Source organism: Megalops cyprinoides, chromosome 18, assembly GCF_013368585.1.
Source record: "Megalops cyprinoides isolate fMegCyp1 chromosome 18, fMegCyp1.pri, whole genome shotgun sequence".
In the NCBI taxonomy this organism is placed as follows: Eukaryota; Metazoa; Chordata; class Actinopteri; order Elopiformes; family Megalopidae; genus Megalops; species Megalops cyprinoides.
Window position 1 is genome coordinate 9,556,893 of NC_050600.1, and position 23,829 is coordinate 9,580,721.

At 40.5% G+C, this 23,829-nt stretch overlaps 3 protein-coding genes across 5 annotated transcripts; 2 read left to right on the top strand and 1 right to left on the bottom strand.

Annotated features, from left to right (window-relative positions):
• Positions 1 to 227: 227 nt before the first annotated feature.
• On the top strand, positions 228 to 6,493 carry larp7 (La ribonucleoprotein 7, transcriptional regulator). Of its 2 annotated transcripts, none has more exons than XM_036551317.1 (13): positions 228 to 516; positions 1,527 to 1,767; positions 2,112 to 2,212; positions 2,447 to 2,530; positions 2,658 to 2,822; positions 2,914 to 3,019; positions 3,417 to 3,722; positions 4,074 to 4,218; positions 4,650 to 4,789; positions 5,025 to 5,140; positions 5,403 to 5,562; positions 5,801 to 5,892; positions 6,217 to 6,493. In XM_036551317.1, exons 2-13 carry the CDS (start codon positions 1,545 to 1,547, stop codon positions 6,292 to 6,294), a joined length of 1,716 nt encoding a protein of 571 aa, XP_036407210.1. In that variant the 5' UTR covers positions 228 to 516; positions 1,527 to 1,544; the 3' UTR covers positions 6,295 to 6,493. The 2 variants fall into 2 exon arrangements, with proteins under 2 accessions (XP_036407210.1, XP_036407211.1); XM_036551318.1 differs by having other exon boundaries at positions 5,028 to 5,140.
• A 1,719-nt stretch (positions 6,494 to 8,212) lies between these two features.
• LOC118793592 (stabilizer of axonemal microtubules 1-like) lies at positions 8,213 to 10,650 on the bottom strand. Its single transcript, XM_036551817.1, has 3 exons — positions 10,490 to 10,650; positions 9,334 to 9,533; positions 8,213 to 9,036 (listed from the first exon to the last, which is right to left on the bottom strand). The coding sequence occupies exons 1-3, from the start codon at positions 10,648 to 10,650 to the stop codon at positions 8,213 to 8,215; spliced, it is 1,185 nt and encodes a 394-aa protein (XP_036407710.1).
• A 7,951-nt stretch (positions 10,651 to 18,601) lies between these two features.
• Positions 18,602 to 23,750, top strand: plin2 (perilipin 2). 2 transcript variants are annotated; one of them, XM_036551959.1, is made up of 8 exons: positions 18,602 to 18,678; positions 18,973 to 19,010; positions 19,254 to 19,449; positions 20,084 to 20,166; positions 20,705 to 20,990; positions 21,550 to 21,734; positions 22,160 to 22,276; positions 23,092 to 23,750. In XM_036551959.1, the coding sequence occupies exons 2-8, from the start codon at positions 18,981 to 18,983 to the stop codon at positions 23,482 to 23,484; spliced, it is 1,290 nt and encodes a 429-aa protein (XP_036407852.1). In that variant the 5' UTR covers positions 18,602 to 18,678; positions 18,973 to 18,980; the 3' UTR covers positions 23,485 to 23,750. The 2 variants fall into 2 exon arrangements, with proteins under 2 accessions (XP_036407852.1, XP_036407853.1); XM_036551960.1 differs by having other exon boundaries at positions 21,550 to 21,671.
• Positions 23,751 to 23,829: the final 79 nt, after the last annotated feature.

Below are 23,829 nucleotides of genomic sequence, written 5' to 3' on the forward strand. Positions count from 1 at the left end.
TAAAATAATAAATAATCCAATGTTTACTTTAATTCATATGTATATATTCCTTTGCGTTTTTCTATTAAAAGCGTTTTTTTTTTCTACAAACGTAACTGTAGCCCTTCGCTCTGAGAGCCAATCAAGTTCTTGAACATTCACAGTGATCAGGGATTGGAACACTGCTGTACTGTAACGGGGCCTCTGAATAGGCCTCCAAAGAAAACGCCTGCATAACAAACAAAAAAATCACACAAAAGTATCATTTAGAATTTGACAGCTGTTAATACAATTATGTTTTGCACTTTCTTATGTAAACTACATGTAGGGGTTTTTTTTGTCTTTGAATAAGTGCTTTCGTCCTTTTCATTACTTAAGCGGTGCGGACTGTACTGTGAAGAAGGACCTGTAACGTGAGCTAAACGAATGAATGCATCCACGCCAAACGGCGAGTGGCCTCGCATTTGCAGGCTAACCGGCTAGCTAGAGATTGTCACACTTTCAATGTGTATTTTGTATTACGAATAGTAAAGTGAGGTAAATATATATATATATAATTTTTTTGTTAAATTCAACTGACCAGCATACTACTGTCTGCATACCGCCTAGCTAGATTGGTTATCAGCTTTGGCTACCTAAATGGGTAGCGTTAGTAAGCAATAGAGCAAGTTAACTAAACGGATACCAGGCTAAAGTTCATACTTTTTATGTAAGCTAGCAAGCGAGTTAACGTCTCCACGGCTTCCGATAGCACGTTAGTTAGCAAGCTACAGGCGTGCAGTTTAACGGAAATTGATTTAGCAACGCTTACTAACTTCCCATCCAGACAGCAGACTAGCTAATGTAGACTAGTTAGTCCAGGTAATGTTGCGCCAAGTAGCGTGTCTAATGGTAAACGATAACGTGTGAGCGGCAAGTTATCCCAGATCTTAAAAGCGTATGCACAATGTTTCGTTAAATTGCATAGCTTGCTAGCTAGCTGTGTAGCTGCGGAGTTTAGCAATGTCTTTCCTATGGTGCTAAAAGCAGTGTCGGATTCTGCTTAATCTCGTGCACTAAAGTGTGTAGCCAGTTAGCTGCACCACATCCAGAGACTTGCCAGTCATGTTGGTTTAATAGCAATGGTTAGCTGTCGGACGGAAAAAATAGCGTTTTAATCTGTATCTTATTTTGGATATATTACGGATGTCTGTGTACTGCCATGTTGTTATCTATTTGGGTTTTTACAATCAAACAATGGGTGCATTTGTAAGTTTCAGATCAGTGAAATTAGTTCTGCTTCTCGTGCATTGACCGTGCCCGTATCAGTTTATTAATGTCTTCATTTAATGGTATTGGTGTAAACATATATACATGATCAAAAATTACTACCCTTTACCTAATAGTTATTGATTACTGTTACTATTTACTGGTAATTATTATTGCTTATAAATTACACTGTTTAAAATTAACCCATGTCTGTTGTAAAACTCATTACAGTTTTTGAGTTTATATCTCTGTGCCACTGATGTTGCAATGTCTTGTAATTGCAAATGCTTTTTGGGCAGTGTCTCTCAGGTGTAAACATGATTGACACAGAGAAGAAGTCAGTGGGAGTTGACTCTTCTGCAAAGGAGGCCAGTGAAAAGAAGAAAGAGATTGAGAAGAAGGAGAGTGAAAAGAAAAAGAGGTCAAGGGTGAAACAGCTGTTGGCAGATGTGAAGAAGCAGGTGGAGTTCTGGTTTGGGGATGTCAACCTCCACAAGGATAGGTTCCTGAGGCAGCTCATTGAGCAGTCAAGGGATGGATGTGAGTATCGTGTTTGGGAAAGCTGTTTTATGTTAGTCCATCCATATGCGTTTATTTGATTTGCACCATATCAGGTGTGATGACTTCATACTCTAAGCTCTGACATGAAGTGTGCCCATCTTTGTATCGATGCATGTGCTCTGTACTTTAAATTAAAAGAGAAGATTTTGTAGATGCTAAACTGCCAACCAGAGGCAGTACTAGGACACTTTCTCTACAATATTCTTCAGAAGGTAATTGTATGATCTTGCAGTGCTAAAAGTACACTGTAAAAAGCCAGCTACTTTTGAACTTGTATGTGTTCATCAAAAAGTTATGAAATTCCACCTCTGTTTGCCCTGTAGATATTGATATTTCTGTGTTAACCACCTTCAACCGAATGAAAAAGATGACTACTGATGTCAAGCTGATAGCAAGGGCTTTGAAGAATTCATCTGTAGTTGAGGTAAGTACAGTAGTTCAGTACTGATTTTCACTAAACTCTCTGCACAGGGCTCAGGTCTTTGTGTATAATGATATTTGTGTCAGATTACTGTTGCAAGATAAGTATGTAAGTGTTGCTTAGCTGCATGTGTGCTGTGACTTTTTGTTTCAGACATGCAGAGTCATTATCTGAGGATTACTACAGTGAAAATGGAGAAGTGAGATGATGTACTTAACTCATTGCATGCAATTACAGGTGAACCTAGAGGGAACAAAAGTACGGCGACAGCATCCACTAGGGGAGGGTCCGAAAAACGTGGATGAGCGGACAGTATACGTGGTAACATTGCACAGTCCCGTTATGCTGCAGCTGACTGCTTGTCCTACTGTTCTTACTAAAGTATGTGGTCTTTCACATCAGAACCTGAAGTCCTGACCCATTGTAAAGAAAACCTTTTTTCCTCTAGGAGCTGCTCCCCAAAAATGTTACGCACAGCTGGATAGAGCGGGTGTTCAGCAAGTGCGGCACGGTGGTTTACACCAGCGTCCCTAGATACAAGTCTACCGGACAGCCAAAAGGCTTTGCCTTCATTGAGTTTGAGACGGGGGAGCAGGCACAAAAAGCCATAGAGGTGAGGAAAAATGTTTTGCAGCACATTTGGTAAAGTTGAGTTCTTAATCTCCATTATGGTAAATATTCTTCTTCAAATTACTCTTGCACAGATGCTGAATAACCCTCCTGAAGATGCTCCCAGGAAAGCAGGCATATTCCCCAAGACCAAGAAGAACAAGCCTGTGCCTCTCCCAGTCTCAGAGGACACGGCGCACGGTGAGTGTGCAGCTGCTGTAGCAGCCGCTCCCGTTAGTGCATTATTCCCCTGTCCTTCCTCATCACAGGAAGATTTGTGAGATGGCGTTGGATCAGATATGACCATTTGCCCTTCATGTACACAATACAATTATCCTTCATGGTATTCATAATTTATATGAATATGAGAATGAACAGAATCATGCAAGGCAACAGTCATAGACAGGAATTTGTGGTGTTGCATTACAAAAACATACATATAGTATTATGTAAACAAAGACACATAGATAAAAAGATTAGTAAAGCATTATGTCTCTTTATGATTTTGTAGATATTTGTGTATGTTTATGATTACTTATGTTTATCTTTGTGATTCATTATTTCCCATTTTATGTCCATTTTGCATAATATATCCCAGAAGAGAAGAAGAAGAAGAAGAGGAAGAAGTCGCGCAGCAGCCGGAAGGAGTGCGCTGCTCAACCGGCACCTGAGACCAAAGAGCAGGAAGCGGAAACGGTGCCAGAGCCGTCCGACAGGAAGAGGAAGCGTGTGACGGAGGGCGCGGAGAACGAAGACGTGGACGTGCAGAAGACACCAGCCAAGCGGGAGAAGAAGAGGCGGCGGTCCCGGAGCGTGGAAGGTTCTGGAGGCGACACCCAGGACGAGATGCCATCCAAGATGAGGAAGATCAGTGAGATAGAGGAGGCAGAAAGTGAGGTCAAAGGTAGGGCGTCCCCACTTGTTCAGTTCAGAAGTTGTTTTGCTTTTAAAGTGAAAAAACAGTTCCTCTAGTAACTATCCAAGCTGTTCATGCATTTTAAAACTACATACATTAAATATGATGTTCTTAAATGACTCCTTTCAACTCAGATTTTGCTGTAATCAAAAATTGAGTGCCCTCCATAAACATGCAAGGGTATAAAATGATATTCTAAGAGGTGGTCACCCCTTCACAATTCACACACACACAACTTGCTTAGCATATAAAGGTCACATGTATCAGAACAGGGACATAATTTAGAAATTCTGTGCTCGGTCACACAGAAGTCAGAGTAGTTCTATTTGCTTTGTCTAGTTGATGGTGATAAGAAGGAGGAGAAAGAGGAGGAGGATGAGAAGAAAGACGATTCTCTGCTGAAGGCCAAGAGGAAGAGGAAGAAGAAGCATAAAGAAAGACTAAAAATTGGCGAAGAGGTAGTTCCTCTCCGAGTTCTCTCCAAGTAAGTTTCGTCCCTTACATCTTGCTAGGATATAGATAAATTTCATTGGCTATCATGGCTGCAGCAAGCCTTTGTAAAGGTGCAACAATGAAGTGTTTGGGGACGTGTAATTTTGTGTCCCTTTCCAGTTCCTGAGCTTGGGAGCTTTTCACTTTTTCCCTTCAAATCCCCCTAAATCTTTCAGAAACAGTCCTTTGTGGATTTTGGCTTCTGAAACTCAGCAAAACCAACGGCAGCTGTATTGTCCAGTTTTCTTTCTCCCTGTTGTTGTTATCCAGCAGATTGTTCACCCTTAACACAGAGAACACCATGATATAACAAATAGCTCAGAAATGCCCCTGGGATTCCCCATTGCATGAGAGGGAAAAACACAGTTTTGGCTGCCCTTATTGATAGTTAATCTGTTCTCTCTCCACGGTGTTGTATGGAAGGAAAGACTGGCTGGACCTGAAGCAGGAGTATTTAACTCTGCAGAAACGCAGCATGGCCACTCTGAAGAAGTCTATGATGAGCCAGAAGGGCAATGGGGAAATGGAGATTGAATCCAGTCTACAGGACAAACAGATTGCCAGTATGTACAGTGGAGTTCACTGGTGTTGAACTCATTTTTGTGGTACCAGCACACATATAAAGATAGCCAAAGTTTTTCAGATGTCTTTAATTGTTCAGTACTTCAATGGAAAAAGCCGAATGTTGTTTCTTATTTGCGTGAGAGGTTTCATTACCTCATTTCATTACCACATGTCGCCACACACTCATATGATATCATTACACACGCTCTCTTCCCCTGTGTCTTTGCTGCAAAGAAGAGAACACTAAACAGCCGTGTGACAAAGAAACTTCCCTCGGCCCCCAGTTTGAGAGTGGAGTCATCGTAAAGATCACACATAGCCAGCCTCTACCTGGAAGAAAGTGTGTCAAGGTACCATTCTGTAACCTTCTGTGTAAACCAGTTTAGAGATCTTTGGTGGAGATAGATTTCTGCAGTGAGATGTGCTGTTGATGTTGATAATTCGAAGATGAATGTTTAAGGGAATAAGCTGATTTGGAAATTAATACAAAGAGTGGAGAATTTTTGTAGGGGTTAAAATAGTTCTAATGCAGTTCATAATTGTTAATGATTTGACTCTAATGATTGAATAGTGTTTAAGTGGTCATGATTTTTTCATCTCACGCACATGCAGGACGCCCTGTCAGAAGTGTCTGGGGTGGTGTACGTAGACATTCTGGAAGGAGATGCAGAGGGGCATGTCCGCTTCAAGACCCCCGAAGACGCCAAGGCAGTGATCACGGCTCGCTCTGAGATCCAAAGAAAGCACAACTGGAAACTGGAGATCCTCTCTGGTAAGCAGCTTGGCCAGAGGCATGCTGGGAAAACAAGCTGGTGGATCCTGAGCCCAAACAACTCATACTTCTTCATCACAGATATCAAACTTGTGTATTTTATCTTCCCTCAATGCATACACAGCAAAATTCCCAAACCAAAGCTCAGTGCAGCTGGCATGTATTTTGAATTTTGCTACACTTCACAGTTAACTGAACAGTCTTTTCAGCTTTGTATTTTGTTTTATTCTTTAAAAAGGTGATAATGAGCAACGATACTGGCAGAAGATCTTGGTAGATCGACAAGCCAAACTTAACCGTCCAAGGGACAAAAAACGAGGCACTGAAAAGGTAAGCCTATTAATCACCAACTGGTTGCCCTATAATAATTTATATTTTTATATATATATATATATATATATATATATATATATATATATATATATATATATATATATATATATGTGTGTGTATATATATATATATATGTGTGTGTGTATATAATTAATAATAATAATAATAAAATAAATTAATTAAATATTTTTTTAAAGAAACAGCTTGAAAAGCCAGGCCAGTTCAAATTAAAATCAAAAACTGCACACACTGTATAAAGACATGAAATGTAGCACTAGTAGTCATCTAACAGGTTATTTGTCCATTCTTTTTATTTCATAGCTCATTGCCAAGGCTGAGAAGATAATCATAGCCCGGGCGAAAGAGGCAAGTAAGCACATCCGCTTCCTGGACGACTGAAGTAGCCGGAAGGTTTTCTCCTGCTGATGTATCTCACGGCTGTGGGCAGCATTCCCTCTCCATTTGGCAATGTTTTCTACTCCTTCGTGATGAATTTGCACCGAGTGATTGTGGCCTAGTGTGGCTAGGTTTTTTGAATGCGCTGTTTATTTTCAGGTGATGTCTTTAATGGGATACGTTTTTTTTTCTTTCTCTCTTTCACCCACATTTAAGTAATGCGTATAAGTATACGTTTAAGTAATGCATTGTTTGTCAGAAGAAGTTTGCTTTTTTGCCTTGAAGGGCGTGAAATTGTTATGTAAGTGAGACTTGCAGGAAGCTATAGTGTATTGGTAGAGACCTTTATATTGATACAAGAAAAATCTGTATGCTTATATGAAAGGTGTGCCATGGTTGAAAAGTTAACTGAAGTGTAATGGTAAAAAGTATTTCTCAAACCATTGCACATACACTCATATTGAACAATTTCAGAGTTACATGAACTTGATGAATGATACTTTTAGTCTGAATTTTTCTCCAACTGCAAAGGAAATAGTTTTGTAATGTATGAATATTTGTATATAATGTAAATATGAGAAGCTGTGGGATTGTTTTGTGGCCCCAGTTGCCTCTTTTTTTAACAAGTTCATGACTTTAGTTATTTTTAAATAAATGTACATCCCTACTGTGAGTGTGGTTTTTGTTCTGAGGTACCATGTGTATAAATGATTTAACACACAATTCAGGATACAATGTGTGATATGCATAGTTGGTAAGTATGGTCCCTAAAGGTAGAGTAATTCTCCAAATGTCACAAAAACCAAATGGGTCTTAAACATGAAATATGCTTTTATTCAATAAATATTAATTGAACAGACATTAAGGTGCATGAACACTCACATTTTACTCAAATCTAGTGTTTTAAAATCCACTACCTTTGCTGCTAATATTAATTTGTATAGCATGCTCCAGTTAAGTCTCAACGTTTTCTGCTTGATTTAAGATGCTCAGCTATAAACTGAGAAATTCCTCTATTTCTTTCTCTCAGTTCTACCCTCCTTGTGATACGCATTTTATTTCCAAGAGAAATTGGTTTAGGTGTCATCTTTTGCTGTCGGAGGTCTCTTTGGATGGCGTAGGTAACGCTAATCACAAATGCATTTCCTGAGAAACTGTAAAGGGAGAAGTGAAATGGGATACATTTATTTTGAACAAGTTTGCACCCGGTTGTCATTTTGATAATGTAAGAAAACAATTGTCAGCTCACAGAAAGCAAGTATGTTTTGCACTGTTTTAAAAATTGCTCCTAATTAAGGAGCTTAATTGGAGGCTTTTGATTTGAGCTGCTCCACTTTGACCTCTCTTACAGGCAATATCAAAAATGGAAAAAATCTCTGTTGTACCTCTTGGCTCAAAGCAATATCCCCGAGTAGTTTGTTTTTGTACAATGTGTGGTAATGTATTAAGTTGCTTAATCCATTTGCTATGCCTCAGAAAGCAGTGATGGGAATAATAATTCTAATGGTAAAGCTTAAAAAATGTCTTGTCTATACAAACAGAGTCCACATAGAAGGGATGCATGTTTTTTTCCCCATGCATGTGTATTTTTTGTATTTTTGAAACAAGTATAAAATTTCGTTTGTTTTCAAAAGTAGGGAGAAATCCTCTTTCAAATGAATTAGAAAGCCAAACCAAAAAAAAAAAGTTCCTGTATGTGTCCAACAGTTTGTCTCTTGCCTCTGCTGGAGACAGCTGATTAAATGGCTCATGTCTTCTGACTGTGGCTGTGGTGGGGCTTGTTATTGTTGGCTATAGCTGGGTGCACTATGCAGCTATCCTTCTCTGGGGTAGCAGGAGAGTTTTCTGCCCTCAGCCTCGGTGACCCTGCACTCTAAAGCCTCTTGGGATGTTGACTGTTGAAGGGCATGGCTGGATCTCCTCAGTGGCGTAGCTGGTGCGGCAGGCTGTTGTCCTGCATGCTGCAGAGAGACATCACCCTCTGCGTGGGTTTGACGCTGGTAGGCTGCACAGTGGCCTTGAGTGTGTTTTGAGTTGAGAAAGTACTGCCATTTGCAAAAGCCCCCACAGGATTGTCTGTGTCCTTCGGCCACACCACCAGCACGCCCCTTTTGCCCTCCAAAATTCTATTGTAAGCTTTCATGGTGGAGCAGTTCTTGGCAGGCACCTTGTCCCTGGCTAGGACCTGTCTGGAGGGCTGCATGGATGGCAGTGGCTGTGTCAGGTGCCCCTGAAAGTTCTGCTGAGTGGTGCAGATGAACTCCGTCTCCCTTCTGGGAGGGGGGCGCTTCACTGTCCTGTGCTGATTTTGTGGCATCATTGGCCAGGTCTTATACTTGTCTTGGAATTCAGTACACCACTTGAAAGGGGTGGGATTACTCTCCCAGGTAGCCTTGGATCTAATTGGTTTGGTCACCTTCCACTGCAGACACTGGTAGTCATGTCTGTGAGTTGTGACACCACTGAAAGCGGTACTGTTGGGCTGGTGTGGGGCCCTCTGTTTGGGCTGTCTGGGCTGCACTGGATGGGGGACATACTGCAATCTATAGCTGGTCATGCTCTCAAACGACGGAGACTCCCTGTTTGTAGGATTGGCTTTGAAGCTCTTCTGAGTAGCAGCCGGATTCCTGGAGCAGTGGTCGTCCTGGGAGTTGGTGTTCATGTTGATTGTGGCGTGGCTCAGTTTCGGATTGATGCTGGTCCTGAGGGGCTGCTGTATTGGAGTGTCCCATGATCTGAACTCCTCTTTAGAAACAGAAATTCAGAATGTTTCTTGTAACATCTGTGGATTGGTTATTTGTTTAGCTTGACAATCTTACCAAAGCTGACTTAATATAATACTTAAACTATGTTAGCCTGTTAAATTGCTATTGTGTACCCAGGAATATGACATAAATGACTATTCATAATTTGAACATATAATATTTCTTTTTGCTTATGTGTGACCTAGAGGTCAGATTAGATTTAAGGTGGTTTATGAACTATGCAACTGTATGATCCTATAATAATTAAAGATCACTGCAACTGTGAAGAAAAGCTTACCTTTGTATGTGGACTGCATGTCCATCTTCACTGATGGGGGATTGTACGCTACAGGCTGTATCACTATTTTTTGCGGGAGGGAGTGCGCATGGTAGTCATGCACATACGTGCTGGTATGCTTCATGGACCCCTCTGGTGGAACATATGCCTTGGTGACCTTCGGGGGCTTCTGTGTCACTTTGTGTGAAACACAGTCTGACCTAAAAGGCATTCATATTGTTATGTACATTTTTTTAATATTGTTGAATTTTTTAGGGTTCAGATGAGAAGGACAAACCTAAATAATAAACCTTTGACCTTGGTCCAAGAGGGAAGAGAGAGAAGTTACACAAGTGGATACCAATGTTTCCAAAAGCTTTATCTTTAAGAAGAAGCCATCATAACTATAATATGATTGGTACTTTCAATTTTACCCATAAATCATTGAGTAAATGGTGAGTAACAAGCCAGATAAGGGTTTTTGAATGGTTCACTACTGCACAGTTCAGTCTCCATCTCTACTGAAAGTGTCTGTATAATGACAAAACATTTGTGCAGAATATCAGTTTCTCATAGTCACTGGACCACTTGCATCTATCCTGAATAAAATGCTCTCCAAAGAAAGCGAGGTCATTTGAAATAAGGCACAACTAGTACTTTTTGTAGCTTTACAGAGGGAGGTATGGAAAATACTGAACAGTTGTTGAACAGAGCGGTCTCTAATATACATTTTCATGTTCACGAGAGAGAACATTTAAAGACTGTTTTATATTTAAGAAATTAAACCAACCAAATTAAAACAAGCAAACAATTTCATGTATTATGTGACACACTAAAGGTTCCAATTTAAGTAGACTGACACAAAAGCAAGGTTCCCAGGAAGTCACAACTGAGTTCTATCAAATCTGCAGATTCACAATACTGTGAAATCTCTTGATTAATATTACTGTTATTCTCAAGTTATTAGAAACTAAAAACATGCCATGTGGCCTTGTGAATTAATGTAATTTTTACCAAACCAAATGAAAGAGATCATTTATACCTGGGGCTCAAAGGGTTAGTACTGAATTGGAGAGAAGCATGAATGGGTCATTTCAGATTAGTTCAGTTTCTCAATCTACAAAGGTGGATGGCAGCCAGAGAAGACTTTGGGGTGCAGATCACAAGCAGCTCTCACCTAAATATAGTCATGTCGGCCATCTTCCCCTCCAGAAACTGGCATCTGTTCTTGGGCTTTTTGGACGCCTGAATGGCCATGACACTGTGGGCAAAGAACTTGGCCTGATACTCTGTGAGCATGCGGCCAGAGTTCAGGCTGGACTCTGCTGGAGGTGGCATGCATGCAATGTTCTGCCTGCAAAAAAATATGCTTTTTAACAGGATTTCTACCGGAAAGTCCAGTTGAGTAGAATAGTGCCATTCTATTGAAATTACATAAGAGAAAATACATAAGAAAATAATATGATGCTCATCTGAAACAGCTGTGGTTTTGGCATAAGCCTTTCATGAAAGAAATACTCAGCAGTCATTCCGATCTGCATCTCCTCAAGCGCACATAAAGATTCCTTCTCCTGAATGAAAAAAGTCAACATGCAGCCTCCCTCCAGTCTACGTCCTTATGCACAAAAGCAATGAAATGTAGTAACATTCTGTCAGTTAGATATAAGCTATACCTTTCCACAGATGCCACTAGCTTTGACATAACATCAGCCTCTTTTGAAAAGTTGAAACATATATGGTCTTACCTCATTGAAAAGGCCTAGCCTCCAAGTATCCCTCACAAGACTGAACTGTTGTGCACGTTCCGTGGGCCTGCACCCATTCTGCTGTGTACCATTGTATACGCACTGACGTTTTCCTTAGCATTGCATTGGAACAGCAGCCTTTCAATAATTTAAAAAAGACAAGGGTAGTGAACAAATGGAGCCGACAACGGAGGAGAAAGTGACTAAAAATATCACTGGATTACTCACTCTCGCACTCCAGAGATCAGAGGCATGGAGGGCTGTAGTTGAGAGCTGATGCTGTTATGGAGAGAGACTAAAAGCCTCATGGTCTGCCTTTCAGTTTGTAAACGGATTTGTAAAAAAAAAAAAAAGAAAGAAAGAAAAAAATCCTATCAAAATAGAAAGCAACACACAAATCGGGAACTGATATTGATCGGCCAAAATGGATTGGCTCGGCAACTTATTGGCTGGTGGTGACTTTGCACTCACATATTTGACATATATTTTGTTTATTTTACTTAGACCTTGCCTGCAAATTGTGTAATGGGTGGTTGAAGCGTGGTGGAAAGAGTTATTTACCCAGCGTGGGCAGAGATATCAGCTACGCCCAACCAGAGCTCTCCATCTGCCGCTACTTCTGTGTGTTTGCTGAGTCTTGGAGCGCACCACGCATGCTGCGTCATAAAGAAATATCAGGCCTTTGGCAAAGGAAGAAAGGACAGCCAGGTCCATATCAGCCATAAGTGTTGGATCCCCTGTTTATTCAGACCATTTTACCCACAATCTCTTTTTTCCTTGTAGCAAAAGAAGGCCTGCCCTGGTAAGGCTGAAGCTTCTTTTCTTGCAGCAAAATTCTTCTCCATCTTCCCCTTTTCATCTGTCACTGGCTCGCCAATTTATGTACGGATTTTTCCGTCTTGTGAAGTAAGACTCATAGTTCCAAAAGTTTAGGTTAATAGCAATTTAATAACAAAGAAAAAACTAGTCTTTAATTACAGTATGAAACATACCGGGTAAAAGCAAGGCAGATCAATTACAAAATGATGTTGTATGTGTACAAGCTTTTATAGCCAAAACCTGAAATAAAATGCTGAAATAAAATGCAGGTTCCTTTCCCTGATTGGATGGCAGAGAAACAAATGGACATTTACATATGTAAGGTTTTCGAGGCTCCACAGAGTCTCCTCCTTCATCCTGCTCACGGGAAGGGACAGAGGTATCATACAGGGCACCTCATACAGGAACAAAGAGTGTGGTGTGGAAGGCAACCAGATGGTCATTGTCAACATCAAGGCATGCCAATCAACTCCCTTTGTCTCTAACCCCCCCACCCCCCCACCCTTGATAAATGAGTTAGTTTTGATTGTATTTAGTGACCATCCAACACTGAAGCAGGTTTTGCATTTTCCTTACAATTCCGCTGTTTTGTAGAAATAAAGGTCCTCTGTTGTAATACTGCTATAGAGAAGACTGCTCAACTTCCAGTCTGTCTGCAAAAGTATTTCATGCGAGGGTAACTGCTTACAGACATTTTTCACGTGTGCATGTATGTATGTGTGTGTGTGAATTATCTATATGGTCTATTACATATCTGTGTTATCATGTTTATAACCTGCAGATAGGTTAAATGAAGCTAAGGTCTATATAGACGTTACAAATACTAGATTAACCCATCTCGATGGTGCGTCCATTACCTTCACAGAGCAGAAGCAAACTGGAGACTTTTTGTACACTTACGGAACAAAGTGTCTATGTACACAGGAAAGGATGAAGTCCGGCACGATCATAAATTGGTTCCACAAATGATTGGTGTAATACTGAATGACCAGTAGATGGAGATACAGACTTACTTTCGGTTTACAAAATAGCCTATCTGTCTGAAAACCTTTGACACAAGATATAGATTAAAATCCCAAACTTTTTTAGTGTCTCCTTGCATCACTCCTGTCAAACAGGACTATGGACAGCTCTAAATAGCTGTCAAAGCCCCCAACCCCATGTGAGTGAACCACCATCTTAATGAATATGCTACATTTACCTATCCTTGTTTTTAACCATGACACTCCTCAAATTCCTTTCATTGCTATTTATATGACATGAAAAGAGAAAGCAATTCTAGCATCTATAGAAAAGTAAGTTGTTCCTATTTAGCTGATTGATTTTATGTGTACCATTGCTTCTTTTCTGAAGTGGCTGCAATTGCTAAACATATCACTAATGTAAGGGTTAGTAATCAATGTGTTTTGTAACACTACCTAAGTGCTATGTGGTGCACTCACACGTATTGAATTCCTCATAGGTTGTCATGGCAATCAATAAAAGTGCCAAAACGGACAGTTTCTTGGCTTAAAAAGGACTGTACATTATGTTGTGCCCACATGATGGCTGTACTGTCATAGTCTTACACACACAACTAAGTGGCATTGTTCTGAAAAGCAAAGAATTTTCTTCTGCTTTCCTTTGTAAGCAGAAATGAAATGCCCCATAGTTGTAGAATGTGTCCTTATTAGAGATTCAGTTCTAGTTTCATTTTGCTGTGCAATAATCTAACATAGGTAATGATAGGTAATGATTCTGATTCACCAAAGATTCTCTACTGCCAGCACTTTTAAGATGGTGAGGCAGGAGTCTTGTGTGTGTATGTGTGTGTGTGTGTGTGTGTGTGTGTGTGTGTGTACGTGCTCGTGTGGGTGCACGTGCGTGTGTGTTGCATTTATGATGCCTGGGGTCAAATGAGGACATAGCTCTGTAGCCGGTGTCATGCGAGAGTCCAGCCAATAAAACCAGCAGTTGCATTTTGTCAAGCTCCACCACAAGATTGCAGATAAGAGCAAACACTGTTATGAAACTGAATTGAGAAATTTTTATCTGAATTTTCAAAACTGCTTCATTCAACTTTGACCCAGGTTTTGTTTAATATGTAAAAAAGCAAAAATTTCCACAAGGATCACCCTGACCTGTATACTTTTTAAATTTAATAAGCAGTTTATTATTTATTTATATTGCTATCAAAATTAGAGAGTAGAGTGCCTGTATAATGTGTGGTTGAAACAAAGGCTGAAATTGGTATTAAAATGAAGCGGGCACTGTAATGAGTGTACATTACGAGTAATTACATTCTGTAGATATTTATTCCCAAAGTATAGAGAGTATCAACAGAGGGTGACATATATAGTGTATACACTGGATGGAGAATATGCATGCTTAAATGTCAGAATCTGTTTTTGCTTGTTTGACATGTTTGTAGGTTAAGCGCATAATTATGTGGTTATTATATTATTATATATATTATTATTATTATATTATTTTATATTATTATATTATTTTATATTATTATATTATTATATTATATTATTATATTATAAATGGTTTGTCATAATAAGTGGGTCTATTTTACAACAGAAAGAATGTGGATTCAGAGTTTGATAGATAATATGTTGTTTGCATTGTCTCCTTGCAATCACATTTAAAACCACAAATATTTTCCAAAGCAGGAGCTGAGTATATCCTCTCGGTTTCACTGATCTTTTTCAGTCTTGCCTGCAGCTACCTTCCAACATGCCACTATAGCATTACACAAATGCTGTTTCTGCAGTGTTGTTATATGAGCTGGCTTCTTACTGAAGTACAGCTTCTGTTTCTGATGAAGGCAAAAATGTTACCAATATAGCTGTCATAAGCACCTTTGGGACAATGTTCTTATAATGTCTGTGGTTACCATTTGGTGACAGAAAAAGGAACAGAGCAGTCCTAAGTGTTTATCTCTCACAGTCAGCCAGGCCTGTGAACCCTGTGTTGTTTACATTCTGTAGCCCGGAGGCTCAAGTTTGTTTGTCCCTAGCTTTCCAAAAGGCCTTGTGTTGCAACCCTTGTCCTTAAGAAGAGGATTTCTCTGAATAATATCAGGTCAGAATACTTTAAATCCTCAACGGACTCTGGCGGATCTTGACCCAATTCCATGACACAATGTGACTGTAGGGTGGCTGTTTTCAAGTCATTATTGTTAATTATTGTTAATTATAGGGTTTTCTTACTTTGACCATACACTTTATAATGTAGGAAGAGGAATGAAAATATAGCTTTATGTTTTGGAATAAAAATCTTACAACAGAGGTAGATGTCTGATACAATAGACACTGACTAGGTTGATAAATGTTAAAAGCATTCTGAAGAAAAGCTGAGCAGTGACTGGCTTTTTTTTTTTTTTTTACAATTGTTCATCACTTATGTTATGTTATTTACAATGTGAATGTCGTCATCCCAGTGTATACAAAAATGCTACTACTAAAGGACCGTGAACTGATACATTGTACTTTGATTGTTTCCTATACCTCATGATCAACCTGCATAATTAAAAGGTGAGTGCATCTGATGATAGTGATCATAGTCCAGCATGACGTGGTCAGGCCATGTGGAAGCTTGATCCTGAACTGTTAACGTAAACCTTTTTTCCATTCAGTTTCCCTCGTGAATACAGGGTTATATTAATGTAGTAAGACTGAAAGCTTCAAAAGAACACATTTAAAGCAACCTATATTTGCCAGTCCGTATAGTAACCAGAATTCAAGTAAATAGATGTAAGGCAAATGTGAGATAAGGAAGATGGTGCCATGGTAAATGCACATTTTAATTGTTCTGTGGTGGACAATGAAGCTTTGACAATTGAGTCAAGTAACAGATGAGCTCCTGTACACACCAATTCAATTTTCAATTCAATTTTATTTGTATTGCACTTTTTACAACACAAGTTGTCACAATCAGCTTTACATTGTTCCCAGGCCTGAGACCCCCTGAGAGCAAGCCTAAGGCAACAGTGGCAAGGAAAAATTCCCCAAAGGCAAAGGGGGGAACAGAGGGGGGAAGAGGGATGCATGTGCGTAACAGGGAAAAGTCCTGGCAGATAAGAACTATGGCAGCATACCTAGGGGACAAGAAGCAAGGGGCCAGCACAATCATGGGGGTGACCCTAAGGCAGTCAACACCAGACCACAGCCATATCAGCTAAACACAGAGTACTCAGGCCGTGATGTAGTGACAGCAATGACCACTTAGTACACCAGAGACTCTACGATCAATGTCAGCATCGTGCCGTGTCCCTCAACTAAAGGACTTGAAATAAAGATACATTTTTGGCCTAGACTCAAAGGCGGAGAGAGAGTCTGCTCCCCAAACTTCGGTGGGTAGATTGTTCCACAAAAGAGGGGCTCGGTACGAAAAGGTTCTACCACCTATAGTACTTTTACCCACTCTTGGAACAATGAGAAGTCCCACGCTTTGGGAACATAGAGTTCATAGAGCTGCTGTCCTCTCATAAGAAGTGCTGGGATACCTTTAAGTCCATAGGGCAAACTGTCTGTTTTTCATTTTACATTTCTGTCCATATCTCTTTGTGTTGATGAGGATGGCAATGTAGATAAGATAAGATAAGATAAGATAAGATAAAATAAGATAAGATAAGAAGATAATAAAAGATAAGAAAAAAGAGCTGTATTATTATTGTCAAGGACAATGAACACCCTGTGTCAGTGCCAGTGCATGTGTAAAATATGAGGAGTGTATAAGACAATTATTATTATTATTATTGTCCATATTATTGCACATTGCATTGCACATGAAATTGTTTGCATCGCACATAATAATGTCATTACAGCATGTGAGGTAGTCCTTGGTTCATTGTCATCTTCTATGGTGTTGGAGGTGAAGTGGGGGAGACGTGTTCAGCTGCATTACAGGTCTGGGAAAGAAGCTGTCCTTCAGTCTGGTTGTGCGAGCTGAGATGCTTCTGAACCTTCTGCCAGAAAGGAGGAGATAGGGTAGGTGATTGCTGGGGTTGAGTTGAGTCCCTGACGTGGTGCTTGCCTGTTGTAGGCAGCATGAGATATAAATGGTTTTAATGTCTGGGACTTGTGTCCCAATGATGCCCTATATAGTCCTGATTACTCACTGTAGTGCTTTCTGGTTGTTCCTGTTGCAGCTGTCATATCATACAGTTATACAGTACGTCAGTAGGCTCTTTGTGGCACATCAGTAAGAGTTCACCAGTAGCTTTTAGGACATGTTTGCTCTCTTCAGTTTCCTGAAACAATATAGGCGCTGTTGTGCTTTCCCTACTATTGAGGAGGTATGGGTGATCCAAGAGAGGTCCTCTGTGATGTTTACTCCCAGGAACTTCCAACTGGAGACTCTATCCACTGCTTCTCCACTTATGAGTAGTGGAGGTTATTCATGCCTCCTTGTTCTCCTGAAATCGACAGTCAGGTTAATTAGGTCTTTTCGATGAAAAAGTGCATAGAGGTGTGGGATCAGTACACATCCTTGAGGTACTCTGGTGTTCAGGGTCAGGGTGGATGATGAGCACTTGTCTACTCTGACTGTCTGGGGGGTGGTTTGTTAGGAAGTTCAGGATCCAGTTGCAAATTGATGTGTTGAGACCCAGATTTTGTCAATTGGAAATCAGTTTACTGGGAATTATGGAATTAAAAGTGGAAGTGTAGTCGATGAAAAGCATTCTGGCATATGTATGTTCCAGGTGGTCCAGGACAGTGTGGATGGTGACAGAGATGGCATCCTCAGTTGACCTGTTTTCCTTGTGGCCAAACTGGTGCTGGTCCAGGGTAGCAGGGATGGCATTCTTGATGTGGGTTATAACCAGTCTCTTCAGGCACTTTGTATTTATTACTGATGAAGATGGCAGCGATGGTGATGATGAAGGCAATGATGTTGACTATTCTAAAATCAGTTCAATGTTTTGCCTTAAGTAAATGTAGTGTTTAATGATTGAGGTAAGTGTTTTTGTGAGATTTTATTAATGGCTTGCCAGAGTTTTCCATCTGACATCATGAAGGAATTTGAATTTCAAATGGGCCTCAGTCTGAAGTAATTGTCGTGAGGTGAGGCCACAGTCAGTCATGAAATTTCACATGTTGAGCTCAGCCGAACTTTAACCTAGATTGGTACAGCCATTACAGTCATGCCAGGTTAAAGGGAAATGAGTCCTTGAGCAATATCTGTGAATCACATGAATTTATTACTCACCGTTATTGCTCTCTGTTGTAAACCAGTTTTCCGAATTCCAGAGACTCATTTATTCAGTGGGTTTAACACACCATTTTCAAGTTTATTTATTTTAAATAAATAAATGAAATAAGGTATGTCTACCAGACAAAATGTTTAACTGCAGTGCTTGCACAAAGACAACTGAAAAAAACAGCGATTCATCCTTAGTGAATGAAATAATTTTGCGTATTTCACAGACTCCATTTCTAAACGACTCATTTAATGAGCCATTACAAAAACGTGCTGTTTGTCTCCATTGTACACTTTAATATCAATGACATACAGTTAATTCACAAATGAAACTAAATCTACGATGACGAATAACGTCCGTTGAAAGAACCAGGAAATCCCCATCATTGTGCACTTCACCCTTACTCTAAAAATCAAGCCAAGCCTCCAGTGTTTTCTGAGGTGATTACGTAGTGTCATGAGCAATCTCTCGCGAGAAAGAAGAAACTGGGCGCTTATAAATACTGGGAAATTGCGGTAGGGAGATCAGAGATCAAGCAAGAAAGAAGTCGGACTTAGAGTGTATATAGGCAACTACGTTGTTGAAACACGCATCGTTGACTTTTCAGAACTGGTGAGAACTCTCTCTGTCTTCACCTGGAAGTGCTGAGCTATGTTTATTTATTTATTTATTTTTTTACTTATTGCCCGCTAGTGAGCTGGTTTGCTAAGTAGTCTATCTGCTAACTTTTGTGTTTCTGTGGAACCTTAGCTAGCGAGCTAACCAGACAGGCAGATGGCTTGCTCCTGTTACCTGAATAAAATACGGTTTACTTGCTAGGCTTGTGGGTAGTTGTTTATGACAGGTTTTGTATGAGCACCTGCACTTTATCAGCTTTGAATCTCACATCTGTTTTTCATTTACTAGGGATAACTATGGCAGCAGTGGACGTTGTTTCCGGTCAGGTATGTGTCACGACATATTAGACGCCACACAATACAAATTATACAGTACATACAGTTTTGTATCCTTATGCGAAAGGCATCTGAGGTCATTTTAAAACTTAACATGTATTTCCTGTGTTTCTTTCCTTTTTGTCCACTTTGAAAGATCTGGCAGAAAATGCCATCGTTTTGTCGTAGTAGTGATCCTTGATTTTGAGTGTCCCACAATATCGACATTCTAATCCTGGTCTCTTTCCCCCTCAGAACATTGTGGCCAGGGTGACTAACCTTCCCTTGGTGAGCTCAACCTATGACATGGTGTCTCACGTGTACTGCAACACCAAGGACAGTCACCCCTACATCAAGTCGGTGTGTGAGGTGGCAGAGATGGGTGTGAAGACCATCTCCTCCGTGGCACTGACCAGTGCGATGCCCATCATTGACAAGCTAGAGCCGCAAAGTAAGTAGTTGTGGTCTCACCGTTACTTAATCCAGTTTACAAAAGATGAATCTGTGAAAGATGAAGCCAAGACTGGAGCAGAGGACATATATAGCTATGATTTACATTGTTATTTATTCTGTTAGTTCTAAGCAAGGGGATATGTTCGTTGCCAGTGATTTAGGTGTAATTTGTGAAAATTAGTTAAATGTGTCTGAAAGCTTAAAAAAACAACAAAACACTATAGCCTGTTTAGAGCAAGATTGAGAGGATTTGATAATCTTACTGTGTCCAAATGATAATGTTTGCAATAGGAGGAAGTGCAGCCATATTTGCTGAGTTTTTGTTTAGCCAATAAATGACAACCCTTAACCACTTCCTGCCAGGCCTTGCACGTTGTGTCCATTTAATCTTTCTCTGATGTTTTCGTAGATAAAGGGTTACAAATTGCTGCATATTCTTTCTGTTTTCTTCTTAAAGGGCGAATATTATTTTTGCTCTACCTCAGTTGACCTTAGTTTTCCTATCTTATCCGAGTACCTCAGGGTATCGCCACAGAGGAAATAATGCTGACCAAATAAGTGTTCAGGATTTAAAATGTAATTACTCCAGTTGTGATGTACTCCAAATTTTCCTTGTCTTTTGTCTGGGGCAGTTGCCATTGCAAATGACCTTGCATGCAAAGGTCTGGATAAGATCGAGAAGACCCTGCCAATACTGCACCAGCCTTCAGAGCAGGTATGTGATGGCCTGATGCCTGGCTATTCGCACAGCGTTTCGTGGCTTATCAGAGGCGGAGTGTCATACTTCATATCTTCCAGCTAAGCTTGTGCAACCTCTTGTAGCTAAACTGGGATTTAATCGCAGCCTTTAAAAGCGCTTGTTTAGTTTGTTTCGATCCTTTGACCTAATTTTGTAAGTTCCCAGATTCAAGCAAAATAATGCAGTAACAATCAGGGAAAGCAGCAGAGCTGGGGACAAGCATGCAGACCTTGACTGGCCAGAGATCAGAATGACACCATGCTTTATAGGACCTTTCGAATAGAAAGACTCGTCCCATTTTCCCCTAGTCCTATCATACTTGCCTCCCGGCAAGACCAGATAATCAGTGACACCTTTTGTACTCACAGGTGACAGAGGAAATGCATAGCACATATTCTGTGCTCTTTAAAATTTGCGCTGTTTAGTCTTCTTTTCAATATGCAATGTAAACCCTAAATGTGTACCCTCAAACTGATACCTGTGGATAAGCAGATCGACTTGTCTGTCTCCTCAGATCGTTGCCAGCGCAAAGGATGCTGTAACCGGAGCCAAAGAGGCTGTGACCACCACAGTCAATGGAGCCAGGGATACGGTGTCCTACACTCTCATCGGGGTGGTGGACAAGACCAAAGGGGCAGTGCAAGACAGCGTGGAGATGACCAGGTCTGTGGTCAATGGCAGTGTCAACACAGTGATGGGCAGCCGCATGGTGCAGCTGGTGAGCACTGGCATGGACACCGCGTTGAGCACATCTGAGACGCTGGTGGACCAGTACCTGCCACTGACCAAGGAGGAGCTTGGTGAGTGAGAATAGAACTCAGAAGACCACAGTGCCATAATAACTGAAGTAATATATCAGAGTAAAACCAGAGTATTCAGAATTTTTGTCAAATGTTGTGCGTGTAGAACCAGAACAGATTTCATAATATTGTTTAATGTTTGTTCTCCGGTATGAAATAAATATATTGTACTAGCTCTTCTACTGTATATTTCTTGCTGTCAGAGAATGTATTCACCAGTGAAGTGGCTTAAAGTATGCATCCAGATGGTATTACTGGAATACTTGTTTTATAGTTGTTTGTTTATGCTGCATTTCTACATGTGGTAAATCCTTTGAGATATTGAAAATAAGTTGAGACGTGTTTTGCTTGAATGAAATCCAGGACTGAGTAATTACCTTTTGGACCTGTTCCGCTTTCTAAGATATATCATGTGATGTGATTTGCAGAAGCTAAGCGCATTTCTAAAGCCTGTGTAAACTGATCTAACATGTGGTAGCCGCTCTGTGAACCCTGGGGAAGTATGGTAATACTTGCTCTCAAACGCGCTTCTCTGTCCCCTCCCCTTTTCATTTTTCAGAGGTGGAGGCTAAAGCAGTGAAGGGCTTTGACACGGCTGCTGACAAACCAAGCTATTATGTGCGCCTGGGGTCTCTCTCCTCCAAACTGCGCAAGAGGGCCTACCAGCAGGCTGTTGCCAAGGTTCGAGACACCAAGCAGATCAGCCAGGACTCTATCTCTAAGCTTAACAACACCGTGGATCTGGTAGGCCAAAGTCCACCCGTAAATTTCTTAATCAGATTGAGCCACACATGGGAAAAAAGCGGTTATTGTAGAAATAAAGTCTTTCGAGTAATGAAAGTTATTACTTGGCTTTTTTTTCCTCATTTGAGGAAATTTGTTCATGAAAGAAAATCTTTTCATCCAGAATTTATGCCTTACATTTTCATTTGTAAGTTTATTTTTGCAATGAAAAATTCATAAATGGGTCAGTATTATTAATTTGTTCTTTAAAGGCTTAGGCCTTAGTTAGGCCATAGTTCTTTTAATAAACAGCTTTTGGAGCGACATCTTTTGCAGCTGCTGTTTTAAGTGACCATTTACAGTTCTAATCTGTTCACATCACTGTACTTGATAAACATTTGTTGTGCACAGTATGTGACCATAGTTTATGGCATTACCATCCTTAGATTGAATTCGCAAGAAGAAACATGGATGATGCCCATCAGAAAATCCATGAAAAACTGAACTCTTGGGTTGAGTGGACGAAGAATGGCCACAGTGATGGCGACACCCACGAGGCAGAGGTATTCTATCTGCTCTAACAGCTTTTAAGTCTGAGTAATTTCTGTTACACTTCCGGTTTCACTAGCTTGCTTAAAGGTGAGGTCTGGTCAAAAAATCTAAATGGTGTTCTTCATTATGTTTAGTTTAGTAAGTACACGCCTGTCTGACTGTTCCTTCCAAGCCATGTCCTGAAAGCACTCGAACATGGCCCTTTCTACCAGCCAGAGCTTTTTATTACAGTGACTGGAGAAAACCATTTTTCAAAATAAGCTGTTTTTGTGGTATCCACTTCCTAATTACAAGTTATAACAAACCCTATTGTGAGTATATTGTATAGTATATTTCAGTGAAAAGCTAGATGGCTGAAGCAAGACTAAAATGAAACTAAGAGAGAAATGATACATGCTCGCTCTAACTTGCAACCACTTATCTTTGTGATTGGTCCGGTTCAATGTCTGTGTTTTCATTAGTGGTTTTTCCCAATACAGGATAAGCAAACGCACTCATATTTAGGTGCAGTTGTAGGTCTCTTATCTCTGCCACAGTTTTGGCTGTGTAGCTTATCAGTCAGTTTTAATCAGTGTAGTCGTCATCATGCTGAAAGTTCATAGTGATATATCCTTGTGATTTGATTCCCTTATCTTTTGAGGAGTCTGTGGTTTGGTATTTCTCCATTTATTATAAAGGAAAGACCTGGCTTGCAGTAAGGCCTTCTTGCATTAGACTGGAGGAGGGAGGCGCCTTGAGCTGTTTCATGGTGTTCAGTAATTCATTGAGTGAAATGGACTTTTGTGAGCATGACGACGCATAATGCGTTTGTGTTTCCTTTTTTCAGCACATCGAGTCACGCACCCTGGCCATTGCCCGCAGCCTTACCCACCAGCTGCAGACCACCTGCCTGACCTTGGTCTCCAGCCTCCAGGGCCTCCCACAGAACATCCAGGATCAGGCCCTGTCTGTGACCCACTCTGCCTCCGAGGTCTACGGCAACTTCAGCAAGGCCTCTGCCTTCAGAGACCTCTCGGACACCGTACTGACCAGCAGCAAGGCACAGCTGGGGAAAATGAAAGACTCCCTGGATGTGGTCATGGACTACTTGGTCAACAACACACCGCTCAACTGGCTGGTAGGTCCATTTTACCCCCAGCTAAACAGTCCCCAGGCCAAGAAGCAGGAGAAGATTTCACCCCCAGAAGTGGAAATGGAGCCAGTGAACTCTAACCAATAACCCTCCCAGCTCACAGAACTAAGCCTGCGTGCCTTTTTAATAGTTGATAAATCGTACTTTTGTAATCTGTGCGTTACATTATATTACATTCCTTTTACTCTTTAAAACTAAACGTTGGTTCATAATCTGTACTTATTTGCATCAAATGTTCAGATGTCATGCATTTCTGCTTTGAAATTAACTGAGGATTTTTTGTAACTCTTGGGTTGTACTGTTTATTTGTGGCCACATCATCACTACCTTGCCATTTTTAACTTGCTAATCAATATGTTGACTTTGTATTCCTCTACCAATGTACAAGTCATAATAAATGAGCAAGCATCTAACCCCTGTTGTGAGTGTTTT

Bases quoted from the DNA above. Each gene is read 5' to 3' on its own strand.
- plin2 (XM_036551959.1), top strand. From the start codon at position 18,981: ATGGCAGCAGTGGACGTTGTTTCCGGTCAG. The intron at 20,991-21,549 runs GTGAGTGAGAAT...TTCATTTTTCAG, and splicing joins ACTGACCAAGGAGGAGCTTG to AGGTGGAGGCTAAAGCAGTG. The intron at 21,735-22,159 runs GTAGGCCAAAGT...TACCATCCTTAG, and splicing joins TTAACAACACCGTGGATCTG to ATTGAATTCGCAAGAAGAAA.
- LOC118793592 (XM_036551817.1), bottom strand. From the start codon at position 10,650: ATGCCACCTCCAGCAGAGTCCAGCCTGAACTCTGGCCGCATGCTCACA. The intron at 9,534-10,489 runs GTGAGAGCTGCT...AATGCCTTTTAG, and splicing joins GCCGACATGACTATATTTAG to GTCAGACTGTGTTTCACACA. The intron at 9,037-9,333 runs GTAAGCTTTTCT...CTGTTTCTAAAG, and splicing joins CATGCAGTCCACATACAAAG to AGGAGTTCAGATCATGGGAC.
- larp7 (XM_036551317.1), top strand. From the start codon at position 1,545: ATGATTGACACAGAGAAGAAGTCAGTGGGAGTTGACTCTTCTGCAAAG. The intron at 1,768-2,111 runs GTGAGTATCGTG...TTTGCCCTGTAG, and splicing joins TGAGCAGTCAAGGGATGGAT to ATATTGATATTTCTGTGTTA. The intron at 3,723-4,073 runs GTAGGGCGTCCC...TGCTTTGTCTAG, and splicing joins GGCAGAAAGTGAGGTCAAAG to TTGATGGTGATAAGAAGGAG.